This window comes from Scyliorhinus canicula, chromosome 3 (assembly GCF_902713615.1).
Source record: "Scyliorhinus canicula chromosome 3, sScyCan1.1, whole genome shotgun sequence".
In the NCBI taxonomy this organism is placed as follows: domain Eukaryota; kingdom Metazoa; phylum Chordata; class Chondrichthyes; order Carcharhiniformes; family Scyliorhinidae; genus Scyliorhinus; species Scyliorhinus canicula.
The window spans coordinates 213,558,884-213,583,326 of NC_052148.1; the positions used below are offsets into that span (position 1 = coordinate 213,558,884).

A 24,443-nucleotide genomic window follows, 5' to 3' on the forward strand; every position below is an offset into this window, starting at 1 on the left:
GGATCCATGACAACGTTTGGTGCCATTTATGATATTGACACTGCAATCTATCAGGAAAATGTTTCAGTGCTTCCTTCCTATAACAGATTATTTTAATACATGAACAATACAGCCCATTCAGCAGTCTGCTAACATTGAAGTATGATTCCCTTTTAAAAAAATTACTTGATCAATTTAAAACATATGTTGTGTAATATTAGTCCGATTTAATTCGACATCAACAGAAACCGTATTAAAAATCTGCAAAACAAGTATGATCAGGCGCGGCTTTGAAAAATACAGGCAACTTTTAAAAAGACTTGCGTATTAGAAGGTTTTTTTAATTCGGTCTCAGAAAAGTCGTGAATGACATGGAGAACCCACATGCTTCTAATAGCATTCAAAATATCAATTTGTCCCCTGTAATATTTTCGCGCGTGTTAAAACTGGAAAAAGTTGGGTGGAATTACATCCATTAAAAGTTTCCAAGGATTGTTGCAGAGAATTAAGAAAACACAGAAACGTGAGCTTACTTATAGTTCAGCCAAAGGACCACTCAGAATATCCCACCCAATGGCTAGATAAAGATTATTTAAGAAACGCATGTTCACTTAAATGTCCCCGTACTCTGATGAGAGGAAATACAGGCGATGCAGTCAATCATGGGACCATTTGTTGATATTAATGAACATTGTCCTATTAGTCGCTGATTTTAAATCGGAACCAAACTCGAGGCATTTATGTTTAAGGATGTAAATTAATGCCAGAATTGGAATGATTAGATTCAGCGAGACATACTACTTGCTATGGGCTAAAGAGGCCGTTCATTGATGTGGGTATTTCCTCTAAATTTACTAATGTTTAACATTTGCAGACGGGCAGAAATCAAACAGGTTCATGTATCCAACTGACATGTCTTAAAGGTTTGGTTCTTCCTTTCGCTGGTCACATATTATTCCATCCATCCACACAACCATCTTTTCATCCATCCGTCCGTCCGCCAGTCCGACCGCCAGTCTCTCCGCCGGTCCTTCCGCCGGTCCCTCCGCCTGTCCCTCCGCCCATCCACCCAGATGTTGTTTCATTTCTAAGCCTACAAGGCCAATTTGAAAGGTTGCCCATTCCATTTTCAACTCTGCCTAATCCAGTTAATTCTTTGAACTGTTTCAGCTAGTGCTGTATGTGCAGATGATCTTATTAGGGGTGGACTCTTGTCATCCAGCAGATCAAGTGGATATAACAAAGTGAAGGGATTTCAGACGTTCAGGACACAGTATACTTCGATGTTCTTTTCAGTAAAACACACAGGAGTTGGATACGAGGATCACAATGTGCGGCTCTGCAGGACTGTACTCGCAAGATTAAGCATTTCAAGTTGATCAGAAGGGGGTCTTTTCAATTTCAGAGCGCTTTACTGTCAGTGACAGGTACAAAGGCTGAAGACGTGCTGAGCCGGTGAGAGTGGTTGAAATGCTAAAAGGCCCTCAAACGTGTCACTGCTGGTTTAAAAAAAAGACGCCACCAGGTCTGCAGGTCCTGTTTGAGTTGCCATAGAGTTCAGAGATCAGAAAACAATTCTTCCGATCGGCCGATTGTGGGCTACACATATATTCTCTGCTAGGTTTTGTGGAAGGGAGAAAATGTTTAACCCCAATTACAAGGATCCGGAAAGCGTTGTTACAAACGGTTCTGTAAATGTTTCAGCATCAATGCAAAAACAGAATAATGTGGCTGCTGGGAATCTTTCCGAACAGAGATGCGATGCTGGAAACACTCCGTAGGCCCAGTAACATCTGGGGTGGGGAACACGCTTAACCTTTCAAGGCGATGACCTTTGTTAGGCCCGGAGAAAAGTGGAAGTTGTAACAGGTTTTAAGGAAGCACAGCAAGGGGAGGGGCACAAAAAGACAGGGTGGAAGGATGGGAGATAACACGAACAAAGGGATAAATGTAAAACAAAAGACATCAATGGGCCGAAGCTGCCAGTGAGCAACAGCAGAATCATCAAGAACAGATGCTATCTAAAAGCATGATTATTATTTAAAGAGGACAGTGCCTCCATTTATATCCCCTCACTTCCCACTGTCCAGGGCCCTAGTCATTCCTTCAAGTTGAACCAGCCATTGGCTTGCATGTCTTTCAATGTTCTGTGTTATACTGGCTGCTCCCCCCACCTCTCTACATTGGGTTGGGTCATACAACCGCCATCACACACATGGCTGGGAGTTTCCAATCGTCCTGTCCCTTTAATTCTCCGCCTCTCTCGCAATCTAGCCGCTCGGCCCTTGCCCCCCCCCCCCCCCCCCCCACCTACTGTTCCAATAAAACTCAACGTGAGCGCGAGGAACCATCTCTCACCCGTCGATTCACAGCTTTTCCGACTCCACATTGAATCCTCTGATTGTTGAGATGTCAGTTGCTGGTGTTGATGCTGTTCTCTCGTGTCCACCTCCTTAACACTCGGCTTGTGTCTCGTTACTTGTTTCCTCGCCACCTCCTTGTGCCTTGCACCATCCATTTGGTGATTGATTTCCTCCTGCCTGCCCACCTCTCTCAGGCCTCCTCTTTAGTTCTCCCCTCACCCACACCCCCCACCCCCCCTCGTTCCCTCCTCTCTTATTTTGCTTGAAACCGCTTACTCGTCTAACCTTTTCCCTTCAGAAAGCCATGGAGGTGAAATGTCAACTTTGTCTTTCTTTGCACGGATGATGACCAGCCTATTGAAAATTTCCCACCATTTTCTATTTTAAATGCACTTTGTGTGGTACAATAAGCATGTGGTGCGGGTATGGATGCTGCCGCGGTCCAAGGAAACCGCGGGTATCATTGCCCCTTTCCAGTTAGTATCAGTAACTGGTTGTTTTATATCCCCGGCACACTTAGCTGCCAGGCAAAGCCCAAAATGCAGTTCATTGCCATGGGATCTCGAGTTGTTGCGGCTGGAAACGCCTCTCAAGCGGATTCAATCCGTTTAATGACTTGAGTTGATCCACGGAAATAAACTGCCCCCAAAACACAATCGATATTGTATTGAAGATACCAAAGCGATATTGCCAAGGCAGACAATCCCAAAATGCGCCAGTTAGGAAGAAGTGACTGGATTTGGCTGTCGCTCGATAGAGGCCATCATCTCCCGCACTGCTACACAGAACCAAACTTATTCATGATGGCAAACGGTGTAGGGCCCACTGAGGAAGGCACTTTGTCCAATTGTATTGAACTTGATCAGAAAGAGACAAGTTTCTCTGGGAGGTTTGTGGTAACATTCGGAAGCCCATTTTCCAACCTCAATGTCCGGGATGTTTGAATGAATCGGTGGTTATAACCCCAATAATAATGCATTACTTAAAAAATACCCTTCCTCCCTACTGCAGTCAAGACAGATCAAAATACAGGCCGTAGCATACATGTCCATTGTTTTATTCCCAAATAAACCACTGGGAAGTTGTACCAGTTCCACTTGTACACACTTAACGAAAGCAAGCTCCGGTGACTCGGGTGTTGGATAGACCCCAATATTCGGCATCTGGGGATCCAAGCGGGGAGAGAGCTCCAGGAGAAGGGGCAGGGCCCTAAACCAATCTTGGCTCAGCGAAATGTTCAGGGGGAGAGCCTGGTGGGATTTATTCCCGGACCATTCTTCTAAAAACTTTTGCAAAGAGAAGTCTCCTCGCCTACTCGGCCCAACTGGGGATAGGAGCAAACTCCACTTGACTGGGTTCATCCACACGGCGAACAAATGCACGGAGGATTAGATTGAGGAGGTGGTAAAGAACATCCAGTCAATCCTGGCGGAATCGCTTGATGGTATGTCCATAATCATAGGTCTATTTCATGGTCCTAAAATCCCCCAGTTTAAGCTGTTTTAACGGGAGAATGTCGTTCTGTTTGATGAAATGTCCGGGGCAAATGTACACGTACATAGAACATAGAACAGTACAGCACAGAACAGGCCCTTCGGCCCTTGATGTTGTGCCGAGCAATGATCACCCTACTCAAACCCACGTATCCACCCTATACCCGTAACCCAACAACCCCCCCTTTAACCTTACTTTTTAGGACACTATGGGCAATTTAGCATGGCCAATCCACCTAACCCGCACATCTTTGGACTGTGGGAGGAAACCGGAGCACCCGGAGGAAACCCACGCACACACGGGGAGGACGTGCAGACTCCGCACAGACAGTGACCCAGCTGGGAATCGAACCTGCGACCCTGGAGCTGTGAAGCATTTATGCTAACCACCATGCTACCGCGCTGCCCCGATTGTTTACGTTGTTTGTAAATTTTAGATTTTTAGTTTTGATGAAGTTTGACCTTTTTAAAACAGTTTCGAACAGCCCGTCTCGCGTTTGAGGTAAATTATATGTTTTTAAAAAAAGTCTGATCTGTTTATTTTAACCGTATTCCTCTTGCAGTTTGGGCTCCAGAAAGGTAGAGCTCTATTTTCTAATGTTTTTTTAAAAATTCGATCCCAGGATAAGGATATTACTGACAAGGCCAACATTTATTGCTCATCCTCGATTGTCCTTAACCCAGGGGCTTGCTGGGCCATTTCAGAAGCCAGTTAAGAATCAACCACATTGTTGTGGGGTCTGGAGTCACATATATTCCGGACCCAGTCAGGGCGGCAGATTTCCTTCACGAAATAACACGAGTAAACCAGATTGTTTCTGTTTTCACGACAATCCAATGCTTCTATGATCGCTATTTCTGATGCTAGCTTTCCCATTCCAGATTTATTCGTGAACTGAATTTTAATTCTTCAGCTGCCATGGTGGGATTTGAACTGATTCCTCAAAACTATCAGCCCAGGCTTGAGTTGGAGGCTGAAAGGGCGGTGCCCGAAAGAGGGCGCTTTGGGTATGATTGCATTCTCAATGGGGGGAGGGCGGGAGGGCATTCCCATCTGACTTTTTACATCCAGTTTACAAATGCATTAAATGTGAAAATGAAAGTCGCTAAAGTCCGCGAGGAGAATAGTCTGTTCTCCCCTTTTGAGAGAGAGCTGGTGGTGATTTAACCCGAGGGTCACCACACGTTAAATGTCGATCCCGCCTCAAACCCAAATATGGGGAGGTTACGGAATGTTATTTGTCTTCATTCCAGAGTCTGGTGGAGTACTGACTCAGATTGGACACCGCGAGTTCAGTGTCGATTAAAAGCGATTTCAACTTGCAAAGCAAATGCAAAGTTCAAACAAAACATCGTCCAGAAGTGCGGGTAATTGTTTCCATTTCCGTACAGAAATTCTCAGCCTTACAGGCACTCGGCAGATGTAAGCCACAGTAACGAATAGTGAAGGGGGAAGAGGGCTTCTTGGGTACTAAGGAGATGCAGCGTTTGAAACGTGTTTAAACGGGCTGTCCTGGACCCTCAGGGATCCCATGGGGTCTCCGAGGTCATAGGACTTCTGTTCTTCGGTCATCTGATATCTTTATTTGTCATTATTTGTTGACCTGCCAGCACATTATTGCCGATGCTGTTTACTCATACAAGACCATTTCTGCTGCATTGACAACAGGGATTTACGTTGACTAACCGAGGCTCTCGTTTGGCAGTTCAGAGATCCTCTATAGTGTGCAGAGGAGGTCTCCAGAAGCCCCCCCCCCCCCCCCCCCCCCCACCAATCTCCACGATTTTTGTAGAGAGACCCCCACAAGTAAAAAAAAAATGAAAATTACTCTGCAGCACATTTGTTGCTTGGATTCAAAGTAACGAACAGATTCGCTAACATATTCATTACCAATCGTAAAAATGACCTATATTCATGCTGGGAATCAGATTTTCTTTCAATGAGCAGGTTGAGTTGGAAATGCAAATTGGGCCAGAATATTATCTGAAAGGAGAACTCAGTTTTACTTTGTTCTAACTCCAGACCACGTCCAAGTGTATGCTGATCAATCGTTATATCTCTTCTGCTGACAGAATGTTTTAATTCAGCAATTCACGCTTATCGATATCAAATAACCTTCAGCCCCATTAGCACTTAAAGTGGTACATTGCCAAAAGATGCCTTTAAACAAAAGGTTTACTGTTATTTATCATGTTGTGCACGTCCCATGATTTTGTTAATCTGGAGATAGTATGCAATGTTCTGCGTTAATGTGATAATTGCTTATGGATGGGTTTTCTTGCTTGTAATCACGTCTGTCTTGAGTTGACGGACAGACCTTTGCCGTCGGCCAGCTGTTTCCTGAGGAGAGTTCCTCTGGATAAAGAGCTTAAATAACTCAATAGCATATTAGGAGGGAAAAGGTTAAATGCTAAAAAGCCTCCTGAAATTATAACATTCGTGCATTAAGGATAAGTCGCCAAGCTACATCACCATCAACCCTAATGCATTTTATATTAGCCCAAACTGTAAAGGACACCATGATTTATTAACAGCACGCATGCCTTCTAAACAATCAAGGAACCTTAAACGGATATACCCTCCTTTAAACGTATATTTGCTCAAGTGTCAGATAAGTAATAATGCTTCGCCAGAAAGTCACACTTCAAACACGGGAATATTTAATAAAGTATGTTGAAGCAATAATAATGGCTACATGCGGCATGGTATTGGGTGGCACACACGGGACATGTTGAACTAGCCATGGCGAATTTCTTTGACCTGGGCTGTCACAAAATAACAACATTAAAACTTACCAAGCGGTTGTCCAAGTCAGTTCGATTCTCTTCCCCCAGTGTGGAGACATTGAAGTCGTCACTGTGCAAGCTTCATAGTATGGCATGGCGTTTGAAAAGTCCTGCAGCGGCTAGAACCCACTGAAAGGATGGTGAAGTAGGTCAGTAACTTTCAATTCACTATATAATAAAAATATCATGTGCAGGGTAACAGGGAAAGAGTAGGTGGAGGAAGGTGTGACTATCCAGGTACCTCTTTCAAATAGCTATTTCACTTGTGATGGACCAAATGGCCTGTACATTAAATGTCTCAGAAGTGGCTGTTTAATGTGGACACGAATTTCGTTTTATTATTCAATACTTTTATTTGCACGTTGTGTCTTCCGCGCGTTGCTTGAAATGACCAAGTATAGAATCTATAGAATCCCAATAGTGCAAAAGGAGGCCATTCGGCCCATCAAGTCTGCGCTGACCATCCCAAAGTGCACTGTACCCAGGCCCACTCCCCCGCCCTATCCCCGCAAACCCTGCGCTTTGATCATGGCGAATCTAGCTAACGTGCACATCTTAGGACACTAAGGGGCAATGTAGCCTGGCCAATCCACCTAACCTGCACATCTTTGTGAAGGTTGACGGGGTTGGGAGTATTTTCTCTGTGCATCCTGTGCACTGCAATCACGGGTCAGCTCATAAGGATTATGCGTCTAATTCATTTTACACCTCGGATGCAGAGGGAAGTATGAACAGAGCAGTTGAAAATGCTCCTAGCTGGTTCCCATCGTGACAGCGGGTCAGAGTGTTTCATATGGTGCCTGCTCTGTATTTCAGAAGAGTAACCCAGTAAGTGGTGAAACTACTGAAACGCGGGGGTTATCTTTATTTGATTCCCCATGTGCCTAAGAGCCACTTGGCTGCCGGAACGTTTATTTGGCCGCTTGTTGGACTGTCCTGAAAACCAACTCCAAGGTTGCGCATGACTCGTGGAACCAATATCAACAACCCCTTCAAAGTCCGACCTGAATGGAGTTGGCTTCTCCCGATTTTAATTCTTGGGGAAACCTCCCCCATCATAGCCTTGTTTAGTGTGGGAGATTTATAGACATTGATTTACTATCTTCATCTGGCTGCAGGTTTCTATTAACCGAAAGAAAACCCTATTCATGTTATACTACTGATACTTTGATCTGCGTGTGTGTGTGTGTGTGTTGGGGGGGGGGGGGGGTCATTCCTTTACCCTTTACGACTGCAGCTATTGTTTAGTTTGGTAATGGGAAGTACAGACTCACCAGAATGATTCGGGGGTTAAAAGTGATAGATTAGGAGGACAGGATTAAGGAAAGCCAGCATTGATATGCGAAGGGCAAATCTTGTTCAAATAACTTATTTGATGTTTTTATAAGGTAACAGAGAGGGTACGGGAGATCCTGTGGAGCAGTGGGTAGAGTTCCAGCTCTGGGCCAGAAGCTCTGGGTTCCAGTCCGACCCCAAGGAAAGTACACGAACAATATAACCAAAGAGGTTGATAATTGACCTGCAGATCTTTCCAACAATGGCGGACGGTAAGAACAGAATAGCTTCCTAGTCAGCCATATGCTGGAAAGAATATTGGAACCTCTACCATCACTGTCCATATTTGCAGGCGACATGTGTGTGAAAGTGCATGTTATTGCAGCAACTCAGACTCCCTGCGTGAACTGTAGACCCCCACCAACAGAGAGGGTGGGTGAGGGTAATGTGGTTGATGTGGTGTACATGGGCTTGCTAAAGGGATTTGATAACGTGCCACACAACAGACTTGTCAGCAAGGATAGAGACCATGGAATAAACAGGAAAGTAGCAGCACGGATACAAAACTGGCTGACTGACAGGAAATAGAGAGGAGTGAAGAACGGTTACATTTGGAACTGGGGTTCCCCAGGCGTCTTTGTTAGGGCGCCTGCTGTTCTTTATACACAGCAATGACCTAAAGTTGGGTGTACAGGATATAACTTCAGAATTTGTGGGTGAACCAAAGCCTGGAAGTATTGTGAACTATGAGAATGATAGTGACAGACTGAAAAATGACAGAAGCAGGATGGAGGAATGGACAAATGGCAGGTGAAATTTAATAGGGGAAAGTGTCAAGTGATGCATGTTGGTGAAAAGAGAGAGAAGGGGCAGTACAATTCGAAATGGGTATATGTGAATAATTCATTGAAGGTGACAGGGCTGGTTGAGAGTGAGGTTAATAAAGCATTATGGATCCAAGATTTTATAAAAGGCGCATAGAGTACAAAAGCGAGGAAGCTATGATAGAATTTGTATCAGACGCTAATTCGACCTCAACGTCATGTTATATCTCGTTCTGGGCACCAAACTTTAAAAAAGGCGTGAAAGCATCAGAGACAGTGTAACAAAGATTCCCAAGAGTGGTTCCAGAGATGGGGAACTGTGGCGGAACTGGGGCCGTCCCCTTTAGTGAAGAGAAGGTCGAGAAGAGATTTGATAGACGTCTTCAAAGTCATGGGAGGTCCGGACAGAGCAGGATAGGGGAAATGACAACTGTGTCAATTCGTGGAAGGATCGGGAATCAGAGGACTGAAATGTAAAGTGATTGGTAAAAGAAGCAATGCTACTACTAGGAAAATCATTTTTCTGCAGGGACTGGTTAGGATCTGGAATGCACGGCTTGAAAGTGTGTGGTGGAGGCAGATTTAATTGTGGATTTCAAAACCATTTAAAGAAATTGCAGATCTATGGGAGAAAGGCAGAGGTTGGAATAGGCGAATGGCTGTTGAAGAAAGCCGGCATGGACAGGACAGACTGAATGGCCTCCTTCTGTGCTTTAATGGAATCATTCCATGATGGAGGGGCGGCACGGTGACACAGTGGTTAGCACTGCTGCCCGGGTTCAATTCCGGCCTTGGGTGACTGTGTGGAGTTTGCACGTTCTCCCCGTGTTAGCGTGGGTTACCTCCCGCTGCTCCGGTTTCTTTCCACAGTCCAAAGATGGGCAGCTTAGATGCATTAGCCATGCTAAATGGCCCAAAGATGTGTAGGTTAGGTTAGGGGGTTAGAGGAGTGGGGCGGGAAAGTGGGTTTTGGTCAGGTGCCCTTTTGGAGGGTCGTGCAGACTCGATGGTCCAAATGGCCTCCTTTTGCACTGTAGGGATTACCTGATTCTATGACTAGATTTGAGATTCACTTGTATTCCTGTGAGTACAGGAGTGTAATGGGTGATCTGACTGAGCTGCTTAAACTGATCAAAGGAATTGGTAAGGTGTATCGTGAGATCTTGGTTCCTAAAGGGACGATGGAAGAGGGCAGTCCAGAACAAGGGGGTATGAAGTTTGGAATTGGAGCGAGGTTAATCAGGAATGATATCAGAAAGCACGTTCACACAGTGGGTAGCGCAAACCTGGAACTCTCCGCCTCAAAATCCTGGGACTGGGCCAGTTCAACATTGAAAATCCAGATTGCGAAGTTTATGTCAGGCTGGGATATGAGGGCAGTTGGAGTGAAGGCACAGATTGGACATGATCTAATTAAATAGCGGAACAAGTTGGAGGGAGTGAATGGCCTGCCCCTGTCTCTATGCTCAGTACATGGGGATTGCAGTTTGATTATAATGCAGTTTCGCTCACTGCTTTAATGATGAAATGACCAGCCGATAGCGTATCTTACTTCAATACACTTGCATATTTACCAATCAGAAATGTCATATTCCCATCTAGAGAAACAAAAAGCGAGGTGCCACTGGGCGGCTGAAGTGTTTCTGCTCATTTCGCACGGAGCGGAACTGAGGAGCTCAGTGTGAACTCGGATACAGGGGGAACGCACTGCTAAAACCTACCGCCCTGCTCAGCTGTGTGTGTTTTAAAAACAATTATTGACATATCTAAAGGTGCCGTGATGATCACCTCCCGCCAATGATTGATAGTCTCTTACTGAAATCATGGAGAAAGATATATTGGACAAGCTGGAAACACAGAACTGCCAGGAAGGGGGTTCGATTTTGCTGTTACCACAGCAGCTGATTCGCCATTAAAGGAGAATCATCTCTTGGACACTTCGGGGACGCAGACTGATAGATTAAAAACTGCAATAAAGAAGGAGCATTTTCAAACTGCCCCTTTATTTTGGAAACTGGCTCGCTTATGCTTTCCTTTTTAATCTCGAAACAGGTTTCAATAAGTCGATCATTAGCACGGCTCCCAAAATCTTAGACTGAGGGCAATGGGGGGAAATAGCAGGAGTCGCAATATTACCGGAATCAGTCTGAGCATCTGATCATTAAATCACACCTATAGCAGCAACACAAACTCGGTGATCAGGTCCAGTGTCCACAGTGAGTTTGCAAAATGAAATATACATGCCTAAACCCACCACGTGTCCTAATAACACCTTGAGGAGCATGTTTGCAAAGTTAGGCATTAAACTAGAATTGGAAGCGGCGGGTTTTGGTGATCCTACAGCAGTCAATGGACGTGGTTCTATTTTGCCACGTTGATAAGCATTGTCCTAACCCTACTTACTGGGAAGAGTTAGAGCCGAGGTGTGCGGACAGGAATGCTTCATTTAGAAAGGGACATGTTTGAACTGGACGGAAGTTGGAAAAAGTCGCTCGTTTGTGAGCAGCTGAATTTATTGAAGGTGACAGCTGGAGCAGGAATGGACGGCAGAATCACCCTGATGCTTGTAAGGGAACTGACGCGGCGGAATTGGTGGAAATATCTCCTGTCAGGGCACAATGTACACACGATCCAGCAGGTGGCAATTCAAGTATAAACAAAACGCTTAAAACACTTTGTCAAAAATCGAGTTTGCCATTCAGCAGTCGTTGTATACAATCCATACAATACTGCACTGATTTAGGAATTAAATGTGATAAATGTGCCCGTCACAGCATGTGATGCTCTCGTGGTATCACCCTAATTGGCCTGGAGAGTCAACAGCATTGCTGTAGATCTGAAGTCACACATAGGCCAGACCAGGTAAGGACGACAGATTTCCGCCCTAAAGGATATTAGTGAAGTAGATTTTTTTTTAAAACAACGATTTTTATTGCTTTTTTTTAACAACAATTATTATAGCTTTTTATTGAATTCAAATTTCACCATCTGAGTGACGGGATTTGAACCTGGGGCCCCAGAGTTCTCTCAATCCCATGGGATTACTAATCCAGTGACAACATCACTAGCCACCGCCTCCCCCAATTGCTTTAAAGGCACGACATGGAATTACTCCGGTGGCCAAATAGAATAACCTAGCCTTCAGAAATATTAACCAGTCACTGGGGAAAATAAGGGACAGACACACGCCGAACAAACACATCTCGCCACATCTTTAAACGGGATCATTAAATTGTGATTGCGAAATAGGCCGAGGTAGCTAATAAAGTGGGAGCGGCTCGTGGGATTGGGAACGAAATACTGAATAATTGATATGGTTCATCAAAAACAAGTAACGATAGGAAAATACCGGAAGATATGGACAGGCATGAAAATTCGGTTGTTGAACATGGCACTAGAGAGAGAATTGCTGCATTCTTTAGATCGTCGGAAGATAACATTTAATCTAATCTGGTGTGAAGAAAAGATTTAACATCGAAGTTTTACATTTGTAGAAAAGTAGATCATTAATCTACGTTCTGCCCAGGATCTTGCTGCTGTCTGCAATAACACTGCACCGTGTCTGCACAATTCAACTGGACACATTGAGGGGATTTCTATAGCACCGCAAAGGTACATTGACTTGTTGGCCCAGTAATATCATTAAAACAAACTGGGGATAAATACAGAGTGAAGGAATCTGTTATTTAGAAAGAATATTTTCCATCTCCTCTGTCCTTACTATCACCAAGTACCCGACTCTAGAAACGAAAACGTTGTGAGTAATTTGATTGGAAACAGGGCCGTCGATGACTACAAGCGGAACCAAGAATTGGATTGCAGCTCTCTACAATCTGCCGAAAAGTGGGTTAGATTTACAAGAAGCATTGTGGAATTCTCTTGACGGGACTAGGCAAACCGGCAATAAACATACCGACTCGAAGAAGAGCGAGAACGGAAATTAATTATTGGCACAACAGAAAAAGGTAATATATTAAGTTGGGTTGTGGCGTGAGGTTGGAGCGTCGAAAGTAATTTTCGAAAAACCTTTGCTATGAGGGAAAATCTTGCTCCGGCGATCGGAATATCACAGTCAATTTAGGATAACCACAATAAGTACATTATAATCAATGCGAAATTCATGCAAATAGTTGGTAAGATTTCTTCATCACTGGTTTGAATTTGCTACCATGTACTTTTAACCAAAGAATCATTGGAGGTGCATGTGTAATTGCACCACGTGGGCTTCATCTCGAAATCGCAACTAGAAAGATCCCCCTCCCGTGAATAAAAATCATAAATGCAAAGACTCAAGACGATTACATGAAAGTAGGAAATATGAAATAGAATATTTCCCTGTTAAAAAAAACCCTTCCATTCCTTGCACGCCCATCCTTCAGCTCGTCGAAATATGAGAAGGCATGGTCAAAATACAGACCTGTTCAGAACAAGAAACTCAAATAAAGTGAATCAGTCTACTAACATAGAAGCGGTCTCTCAGAGCGACGCCACACTTTCCTGTTCTCTGCACCCATTCTCTCAGCTAGGAATTAGATATTCTGAATGTACGTTTTGTCACACGATTGCGGGATACAGTGCAACCATCACAGCGATCGAGTGAACCTTTAACTGACTTATTAGATTCATTTGCAAGTTAACCATTGCTAATAGTGTATCTGAAAGTGTGTGCCATATATTCCGTGTATCTTGCTTAAGTATTCTATCATTTCAGTTATTGTTCTTTTTTTAAATAGGTATCTGAAATATGCAACAGGGTATGTTTACCTGAACAATTATCCGAACCAGGAATGGAAATAGGATCCGAATCACTCACTTCAGATCCTCCAACTCTTGGAAGCAACTCCAATCACCCACCTAAAACCAATACACAACCTGTTAGTATTTTAACAATAGATGTCTATAACAGATCCTTTAAATGTCAGAAAGTGTACATTTCAGGTAGAAAATGTCCCAATATTCCTAATGAGGAGATAGATGTTTATAGGTCAATAAAAATAAAAGAACGATGAATTTCGTACGAGCGTAAAATGCGTCCGGCTGGAAAATACATGTGTTACACCCAACCGAAATCTAATAATACAACGCATTACACATAACAGGATGCAATGGGTCACATTCAAGAACATTTTATTTTGTGTATACCAATGCCAGGAATACGGACTTTGTTTTCATCAAGGTTATAAAATAATACTTTAGCATCATCAGTAAAAGCAACAAATCAAGTGAAATATAAACTGTCCCTGGTTTTGGAAAGAAAGAGCTTTCATGGCTGGTCTCCTTGCTACGTTAACTAGTTGCTGCTGTCTGCGCCACACCATTTACAAGACAACTGTTGACTCAGCTGAAAGGATCCAATGGATAAGAATGCAATTCAATAGAAAAATGGAGCGCCAGGCGTGGACTTTCAAGTAGAACATATTATATCACTTTGCACACTGTTGTTTCTCTAAGACTAACATGACTGCATTGTTGACGAAATATAACTCTCCTCACTGGAACATTTCAGAACCCACATATATTGCCCAGGACAGCGACCAATTGGAGAATGACTGTCTACAGTCACTACCGGTGTTCTGATCGCAAATATACCGCTTTTAAATGGTGAATTGCATTTAGGGTTAATTTTCCATTGACACTATTTTTGAGCAGTCGGATCCTTCCCCTCTGCATAATCTGGAAAATGTTGCATAAATAATGTCGACTAGATTTGTTATGGAAGAAACTAGCTATGAAAGCGTGTGCCTGCTGCTATTGGTTGTTATTGATCCAAACTACAACCGCCGTGTTCTTTTAGTATTAAAATATCTAATTGTATACTTGGCTCGCATCTATCAGCACAAATAACATTAAACAAAATATAATCTTGCATGTGGAGCCTGCGGCCGATATATTCAATCTCTCAGTAAATTAGGAAAGATTTCCGCTGTCCCATACTTACCCCGAAGGCCTGCAAGCCCCCATGGAAACCGGGCCCGTGACACTTTTCTGATCGCACCTATGCAATGTTTCAAAACAGATTAAATTCGAGCCTTTGACCGTCTATTTGAATTTGGACAGGCTTGTTTTTTTTATCAAAGCCAGCGATTTTAAGGCGAATAATGTATTCACACTCGGTCTATTTTGCTGGCTCCTACTGTTTACAGACAGTTTAGTTCGTCATATCGGCCATAAAAGGTAGAATGGTTACATTGTGACCACATGCAATCCAAGCACGAGAAAGGGATTGATATTCATCAATGCAGCAGTAACGCCACACTCGAATTTGTAGTCTGTAAACACTTCACAGTTCCAACCGATATCGTGTGTAACTCCTGCTCAGAGCTATGAGTTGGTTTGTGATCATATTGTGCTCCTTGATACAGTCAAGCGATCACTGACACGAATCATTGCCATGTTCTACATTCCAACCCAGCGTGTACATACAAGAACTTCAGAACGGTAGAAATTATACAAATAATGGCATTGTCAAGCCAACCGTACAATGGACACACAAAGACAAGCAAACCAGCTAGTTTGGTGCTTCGTTGCAATCATATCCTTGCCTTAATTTCCCTTTGAAATCGTTTTGTTTCGTTTAATAAACAATGTCACCGCGGCACCATGGAAATAAATGTTTGAATATGCATTTGTACTTTGTTGTTCCGGTTCAGTGTTTTAAGGAAGTCACTCACCTTTACGAAGAGTTCAAGTCTGGTTCTGACAATCAGCTCAATATACTGAATTGCAGTGGACCTGGATGAATAATAAAACAAACACAAAGGCGCCGAGTTAAGCTGATATTTGCAGTAACTGGTCGTCCTTTGAACCGAGCATGATCAGGCTTAAAACTACAAGCCAACAACAATGAGAGAGAGTTTAAAACCGATTACTGGATAGAATGTACAATAAGAGGCGGCTTCACAGTAAATGTACAGTCAAGTTGAATTCACGTTATGCAAGGATGGGCAATTATCTCTCACTAAATTCTGCCCATCTTTTAAATTGGATGGCACCGTTGAACACACAATGTTAATACGCTTCATTCAACACTTTCTTTTTACGACGCAGCGACTTCGGGAGAAAGAAAAGCTTTTTTTTCACATTTTCGCCGCCGGGGCAAAGTGCTAAATCACATTTAATTTTACTGGGAGAACGGCGATTTCGAATCGATAACGCAAACCAATTCTGAATTCAAAATTGTTAACCGAGGCTGCTAATGAACGATGGTATATTTTTCGTTGTGGTTGTGGAAATTCTGTCCAGTATTGGGTCCACGCACAACAACATTAAATCCACCGACAAGGTAAAATGAGTCAACATGCAAACGGAACATCATCTTACTTTTCGTTTGAGCAAAGTTTGCAGTGGGAACAAGGCAAAGTGCCCAAAGCCAGCAAAAATGCACCTCAGAAAGCATTCAGCGCCCTGCTACGAACTACAGTGTGGCAAGAGGACCATTTTTTGAGGGTGGGTGGGGGGCATTGACAGGAAGTGAATTCCGAGTGTTAGCCAATAGGAAATAGCTGATCGGGTTTGTTAAGGCCCCCCCCCCCCCCCCCCCCTCTCTCTCTCTCTTCCTCACTGTGCGGAATGCGAGACCTAGATCTGGATTCTGATTTGTGATTTGTTCCCTAATTGACCTAAATAAAGGCACTGTCTGACAAGCCCCTGTAGCCGCAGGCAACACTGTGCATGGACACAGAGCGGTGAACTCATTGCAAGCAATTCTCTGATTTACTTGAGTAATCCCATTTGCCATTGTGCCCGTCCAATCCGTGGTATACTCTTTGTCTGTTAAGCATTTAACTCGTCTGACATTTTAATTTCATCATTAACAATTCTAACCCTACCCCCTCATCCCAGCACTCCCCCACCCCCCCCCCGCCCCCCCACACTTCTCTTCACTGCCTGGAGCCCAGTGGACGATGTGTTGGTGCTTATGGTTTTCGGAGTGGGACAGCCGTTTGATGGGTTTGAGCTGCCGGTGGCGATGATCGCTCGGGGAGCCCGTCTCTCGCCAGAGGAGAACTCCGCCTTTGCTGTTTAACGGAGAGGGGTTTGGGGGGGGGGGGGGGGGGGGACAAATCAGGCCGCTCGCTGTTTGGGGTTCAGAGCAGATTGCGAGAAGAGGGCAGCATGCCGGATAAAGTGACGGGGACTCAGGGCTCGCCGCCCACCCACCAGGGCTCTTCCTTCTTTATAGAGAACCTTCTCCGGAATCACAGCAGCGGCAAGGCGGCGGGCGGAGCGGAGGAGAATGAGGGCCAGCTCGCTCCCAGGTGCAGCCTTTTCCCCAGCGACACTGCGGGGAAGCATTGCAGCCAGCTGTGCTGTCACATCTGCAGCCTGGGGCACAGTGCGCGGAGCTCGCCACTCAGGGAGAGTGTGTTGCAGTGGTACACGGCAGCACAGCACACATGTACCGGTTGCCCCAGCCCAGACAGTAAGTTCAATTCTCTTATTGCTTCCAGCATTAAAGAACAGTGCCGCCAATCTCCCTTCGCCATCCCCTGTGCCCTCCGCCATGCCACCCACCCTCTCCCCTTGGTTCAGGCTCCGCTCGCTGCTCACACTGGCACAAACTGGCTTCGGGGTCCTTCCCGCTTTACTTTCTGCTCGTTTCTCGGTGCTGGAAACACGGGGGTCAAAGTGCCGCTGCTGCCAATTCTCCTGCAAGCTTTTCACATTCAGACTTCTGCCTCACGAAGCTCACAGAGGATTCGGGCTCCTTCCCTGCCTGCTTCCCCCGCCGTCCTGCTGATGCTCCCGGTTAACCAAAGTACAAGGAGGCGGAAGGAGTTTCCACCAAATTCTCCCCGGTGACCCTCCCCCGTTCTTCCAACAGAAAGAGCGAGCCGGGCCTCCCGGATCGACACAATGACGTTTTTTCATCTAAATATTAAAAGGAGACAGGGTAACATCACATTAAGACATCACGCACTGCAAATCTCCCCCGTTTCCCCGGCTATCTTCCCCGGCCAGTCATGGCGCCGAGCTGCCTGAAATGTGTCCGGATCTGCAGCCGGGAAACACACACCATTAACCGGGGCCCCAAACTTCCTGGATCGATTCAGTGTCTTTATAGATTGTATTGCAGCCCCCCCCCCCCCCCCCCCCCCCCCACACACACACACACTCATCCCAACCCCGTGTATTTAATCCCTTGTCCTTAACCCCCACCTCGTGTTTAACCCCCCCCCACCCCCGTGTTTAACCGCCCACCCCAGTGTCTTTAACCCCCACCCCGAGTCCTTAACCCCCACCCCGTGTCTTTAACCCCCACCCCCGTGTCTTTAACCCCTCACCCCCGTGTCTTTAACCCCCACCCCCGTGTCTTTAACCCCCACCCCCGTGTCTTTAACCCCCCACCCCCGTGTCTTTAACCCCCACCCCCGTGTCTTTAACCCCCACCCCCGTGTTTAACCCCCACCCCCGTGTTTAACCCCCACCCCCGTGTTTTTAACCCCCCCACCCCTGTGTTTAACCCCCCACCCCTGTGTTTAACCCCCCACCCCCGTGTCTTTAACCCCCCACCCCTGTGTTTAACCCCCCACCCCCGTGTCTTTAACCCCCGCCCCCGTGTTTTTAACCCCCACCCCCTGTGTTTAACCCCCACCCCCGTGTTTAACCCCCACCCCCTGTGTTTAACCCCCACCCCCGTGTTTAACCCCCACCCCCGTGTTTAACCCCCACCCCCGTGTTTTTAACCCCCCACCCCTGTGTTTAACCCCCCACCCCTGTGTTTAACCCCCCACCCCCGTGTCTTTAACCCCCCACCCCTGTGTTTAACCCCCCAACCCGTGTCTTTAACCCCCGCCCCCGTGTTTTTAACCCCCACCCCCTGTGTTTAACCCCCACCCCCGTGTTTAACCCCCACCCCCTGTGTTTAACCCCCACCCCCGTGTCTAACCCCCACCCCCGTCTTTAACCCCCACCCCCGTGTCTTTAACCCCCACCCCCATGTTTAAACCCCCACCCCCGTGTTTTTAACTGTACATGTTCAGGGCCTGAAGCTTCAGTTGCCTTCGTTGTTTCCAACCTGAAAATCGTGTTTCCATTCCCTCTGTTAAAAAACAAGCCCCACTCCCTCACTGTCCATTAGATTGGACCCAATCTCTCAGCTCCTTCGGGTTATGGGCTGCCATCAAGAAACAAGAGTGGTTTTGCTGGATTGATCCGAATGGTAATGACTGGCAGAGTCTTGCCTTGGCAAGGGGGCAGTGAGGAAGCTGATGTGACTTTGGTACTGGTACACACGCAGTCCGTGGCACCGTGCTGGGCAGGAACAATACTGAGACAGCCTGCCCTTTGTTCTGATATATTCGCCGCGACCTGTGAACTAACCCAGGGGTTGACCTGCTAAGTGCCATTTCTATTTGTGTCCACAGGTCTGAAACAAGAAGGCTCCAGTTTGGAGGAAGAGCACTGTCTTTCCCTTACAGCCAGCGACCTGGACTCCCCACCTGTCTCACACAAAAGGGAGGCCTGCGGCCAGGAGGAGGACGAGCGGCCGGGGGGGAGGAGGTCAGAGGCGGGCAGCAGCAGCCCGGCTGTCAGAAGCCAGACGGACTCCGAGCAGAAAGCGGGCCGCAAGAAGAAAACGCGCACCGTCTTCAGCAGGAGTCAGGTTTTCCAGCTGGAGTCCACGTTCGACATGAAGCGCTACCTCAGCAGCTCGGAGAGGGCGGGCCTGGCCGCTTCCCTCCACCTCACCGAGACCCAGGTCAAAATCTGGTTCCAGAACCGGAGGAACAAATGGAAGAGGCAGCTGGCCGCCGACCTGGAGGCGGTCAACCTCTCCCACAGCGCGCAGAGGATTGTCCGAGTCCCCATTCTGTATCACGAAAACAGACCGCCGGGAGCCTTAAGCTTCAGCCTGCCTCAAGTGCCACCTCCGCTGGTTAGCTTCGCCAGCTCTGCAAACTACCCGCTCGCCACCTTCACCCCTTCCATGTCTTTCCTGAGGTCACAGATGAGTGGGCTCGTCTAAGGCTCTGCCTTCAAAGTGCAACTTGTCAGACGGGGCAACCAAAAATAAAAGGATCACTTGTCAACACTTTTTGTTCTCTTTTTGCCTCTAACACTTTTTAATTGGTGCGAATGTGCAATACTTGACCTTGGAGGGGGGGGGGGGGGGGTGCAGACCGAACCGAACAGGAAATTCGCCCGTTTTTACACCCAAAGAAATGACTACAGGACCAGAAGGCGTTCAGTGCTCCTGTTTCATCTCGCCCACGGACCACAGCATCAACACTAAAAGAATACATTTCTAGGTAATTTCGATAAAGTTACCTTCGCTTACTGAATATGTTGCTGTGTTGAAGCATTAGATTTTTTTTAACTCCTAGGTCTTGTTAGAGTGAGCATGTGCGGACTGCAGAGCAAGTTTACAGTGCTCGCATTATAAACATTAGTTACTGGGACATCTCCTTGAGTTGATTATTTTAACCCGTTGTAGACAGCCCACGTTTATATTACCGGGGGAAACATTGTTGCAATCAACCCCGGTCCAATCCGAAAGGTTCCCAGGCGATCGCGCTTTTGAACCGACGCATCGTTCATCATCGCCTACCATTTGATTTTATATCGACCCATTTCTGGTGTGGTTTGTTACAGGACTATCGGGAATAGCGGATGCTCATACGCTTTGGTGCATTTTATTCTAGATTGTACTTTAAAAAAAAACAACCCTTTGCTTATAAAGATCGCCTATTTTCGAGTGAGTTATGGCCTCATCCACAATATTCAATGAACATTTATCCTCATGTGATGCAATAAAGAGGAAATATATTACTTTGCAGCTTTACAAGTTGTGTCTTACAAATCAATGCGGAGCTTCCAGGATGCAACATTTTTAATGTTTAACCAAGTAACACCGTTACACTGAAATGCCAAACACTGAAATGCCAAGAGATAATGACTACATTTGCCAAATCATTTAGTCGGAACTGTTGGCTCTCAATAAGGCGATATGCACACTGCTATACACTGAAGCCAAACTAATTGATCCCTTCACCAAAACCAAAATTCTCTCAGTACCAGAACCGCTTGTGTTCCGGGTCTTATTGTGGAAATTAAAACTCGAAGCTAAGCTTTTTGATACCTAATGCATGGCAGATCTGCTAAATATAGGTACTGTTAACAAAATAGGACCGACTTGACATTAAACGTTATAATTAATCAACTCCACTTTGTATCCCTTAGTTTCCGTTTTGCGATGGTGCCAATACTGCAAGGTTAGCAGTTTTAATAAACTTACCGAATTGACCATCGCCCGTTTAACTTGCACGGTGCCAGAGCTGACCGTCACCGGGTCCGCCACCTGTTTGGGTAAACGTTGTTCGCAACTCACCAATAAACCTCTTACGAATGGGCTGTTCTCACTCTCCCCATCGAAAAGTCATTAAAGTGAAGTTAGCTGCACCTTCAATAGCGCTCCCATGATTCCTGTTCAAAATTGCGAGAGTTGTATTTGTCTGCGATTGAATAGACCTCTCCTGACCATGATTTATTCTTAATGTATTATTGTTTTAAACAATGCAAAAAAAGGACGAAGAAATAGGGTATGCGGTCTATATTAACATCTGTAGGAATTGGTCCATATTAACATCTGTAGGAATTCAAACATTCCGGGAAGCAGGAGCAACGGGTTATTCTTGCTGACACGGTTCTTAAATAATGAGGTTTTCCTGAGAAAAGTGCACCAGACGGCCTGTTAAAAAATCCACAGCTCCAGGGGGTGTTTGTGGGATTCTAATAAATTGGAGATCAGATATAACGAAAACTACCAATGCTCATTAAATCATCCATATGCTTCACATCGACAACAAGGTAGCACTTAACGAGTGTTCAAGTCAGTAAACACGTTTTAAGTAAAATAAATGGTCAGAATACACCAATTAACATAGGCCTCATTTTACTTTTATATTGATTCCTATGCCAGCCTGTTATAAGCTATATTATTGTATCTCTACTTTTAAATTGTTGACCTGGGTGTCTCAGTTGGAGGACTGTTGAATTGGACAGATCTGATGTACCGCATGCCATTGTTTTATTCTAGGGCGCAGATTGCTGACTTTTAGTTTTGAAGGTTTTGAAAACACATTATGTTGCAAAGGAGTGAAGGGAAAGGTTCACTGACCTCTGATCGGGGATGGATTCAGTCCCACAGGGGCTGAACACAATAATGGAACGACATACTGGTTGATTTGCAACACCCTGCCATCATGTCCCAGAATTCACCTCCGTGCAAAAACCTCCAACTGATAATTAGCAATTTGGTGACGATATTAGTAAGATAGCTGATGTGAGTGAAACAGCGTCCATGCTGGGAATAAAAGGACAAGATATTGGAAACAAATGCCAGTCAGCCTTTATGGCGAATATTCATGCTTTAAGATTAGGTTATGAGCCCTGCCTCATGGGCTGAAAACTAAGAGGCAGAGAGGCAGATTGGTGTAGTGAGTAACAAGGGACATGTATGTACATGAATCATGAGTGGAACGGTGCAATATATCATGAAAGATAAGAAAAAATTAGCAAACACGAAGGAAGGGAAAGGTTTTTGAATATGTGCCAAAATGGAGTAACATCTTTATTAGCTATTTTCTAGACCAGATGTTAAACTGAAAATAGTTGGTCTGAAGCCGTCTTATTTCAAGCCACAATCATGCAAAATATACTTGCAGATCTCATCTCCAAAATCAGATGGATAAAACGTATACAAATCCCATAAATGGGCATCCAAATTTGTAAGATTCCGCACCCTTCCCCCAATAAGGAATGCATTAATTAGATGCTCCGGTTTATTGTATAAGATCAGACACACTCAGGTGACGAGAACATAGAGTCGGTATGAAACCACAACTCGGCTGAGGCGGAGGAACTTTAACTGAGCGGAATATGTCATACATTAGAAACTTTTATTTGTAATGACCAAGGCTGGTGTTGAAATTTAGATTTCTGGGGTTGAAATCCACAAACGTACGCGTGTCCCGCACACAACTGTTGGTTGACATCAAGGAGGTTATCCTGAAATGACTGATTTGCGTGAAGTCAAATTTGCAGCGGGGTTATGGAAAATTACCTCACTTTTCACCGCGGCACGGGTAGCTGCTTAATTTCCCACAGCACGAGTAAGGTGAGATAGGCGCGATAGTAATTAATTCTGGCACTGGAGTGAAAGAAGTAATTCGAATTCAAGCTGCTTTCCTGCCCAGGCATTCGAGAGCTGCCAAGTTTTTTTAAAAAAGCTTTTTGTGTTCAACTTACTGTCTGAATTTACAGTCCCTTAACTATAGAAATCTGCGCAATGTAAACATAAATAAAAATCCATTTAATCTTCCAGAGTCCCCAGCTGTTGTGGTATAACCGGCCTGGAGTAGATGGACTGAGGTTTAAAATGGGCCTACAAGAACGTGAACACATTTTAACCATAACCAAACCATATCTATCATCTGTAACTCATATAATTGCTGACGATTAGAATTGACACTTATTAAATAACCATCTGAGTGCTGCACCTATGCGAATTGTTAGATTACACTCGCCCTAAAAGGGAGTAAATGAATCTCAGGAATATCGACAATGTAGCTTTGATGTCTGGGTGAATAAAAGTATGGTTAAAATGTGTTAGATGAAGTCAGAAATGCTACTTGGCATTACGTTTATATGAATAATGTTAGGAGCTGATTGATAGACTTGCTATGGATCCTGGGCTCTGTGGGAATGTTGATCCTGGTATTTGAAGGGACAGGTACCATTTTTTCAACATCTGCTCGGCGTCCCTGGCAGTAGCCCATCCCGCCCTCCCCCTCCTGTGAGTCAAAGAGAGCCCAGGGCACCATTCGGAGAGTGGAATTTTCCTGGTGTGTTGTCAATGCGTTGCCAGACCATAATGGTATTGGCATTAATCTCTCAAACACCAGCATTCAAACCGATTGTCTGGTAACTATCTCATTGCTGCGAGGTTGAGTTTGGCTGCATGCATTTCACACAATGCCCGAGAGGATACAATTCGAAATGGCTTTTGATATTGGCTGCAAAGCCGTTTGCAACTTACCGAGTTCAGGAGAGAAACACGCTGGGGGGAAATATTTCTGGAAGGACATCGAAAATAATTGTGCACTTGTGAATTGAAACTGATATTTGCAAAAGCCTGATTGTCCAAACGTGGGGTGTGCATTTGTATTGAAGAGAGTCTTCTCATGGTGAACCCGTATGCCGCTCAATCCATTTACCCCAACAGTACTTTCTTGGAACTGGTAAATGCAGGAATGAAGGCTAATTATTTACGAACATACCTGGCCATTCATTTATGGGGAAGCTGACACCTGCAAGGGGAATGTGTGATAAGGAGATAAAGGAGAAAGTGCTGGAAGGGTGAACTAATTTAGAAGAAGATTTTAAGGGGCTTGACAGGGTAAATGCTGAGAGGATGTTTCTGCTTATGGGAGAATCTTGGACCAGAGGGCGCAGTCCCGGAATAAAAGGGTGCCCATTTAACATTTAAATGAGAAAGTTCTTTTCTCAGAGGATTCTGAGTCTTTGCAACTCCGTGCCACAGAGAGCTGTGGGGCTGAGTCCTTGTGTGGATTTAAGGCTGAGATAGATAGATTCTTGATCAGTCTGGGAATCAGGACTTACAGGGAATGGGCAGGAAAACGGACGTGAGGAATGCAGGATCATCCATTATCCTATTGAATGGTGGAGCAGGCTCGAGGGGCTGAATGGCCTACTCCTGC

The 24,443-nt window shown here is 45.2% G+C and overlaps 1 protein-coding gene across 1 annotated transcript; it reads left to right on the forward strand.

The window, feature by feature from the left end:
* Window positions 1-16,367: 16,367 nt before the first annotated feature.
* hmx1 (H6 family homeobox 1) lies at window positions 16,368-20,494 on the forward strand. Its single transcript, XM_038792135.1, has 2 exons — window positions 16,368-17,143; window positions 19,089-20,494. The coding sequence occupies exons 1-2, from the start codon at window positions 16,837-16,839 to the stop codon at window positions 19,688-19,690; spliced, it is 909 nt and encodes a 302-aa protein (XP_038648063.1). The 5' UTR covers window positions 16,368-16,836; the 3' UTR covers window positions 19,691-20,494.
* Window positions 20,495-24,443: the final 3,949 nt, after the last annotated feature.

What these genes read in the sequence shown, in the direction of transcription:
- hmx1 (XM_038792135.1), top strand. Translation starts at nt 16,837, where the DNA reads ATGCCGGATAAAGTGACGGGGACTCAGGGCTCGCCGCCCACCCACCAG. An exon ending in CGGTTGCCCCAGCCCAGACA is followed by an intron (nt 17,144 to 19,088) that starts GTAAGTTCAATT and finishes TTGTGTCCACAG; the next exon opens with GTCTGAAACAAGAAGGCTCC.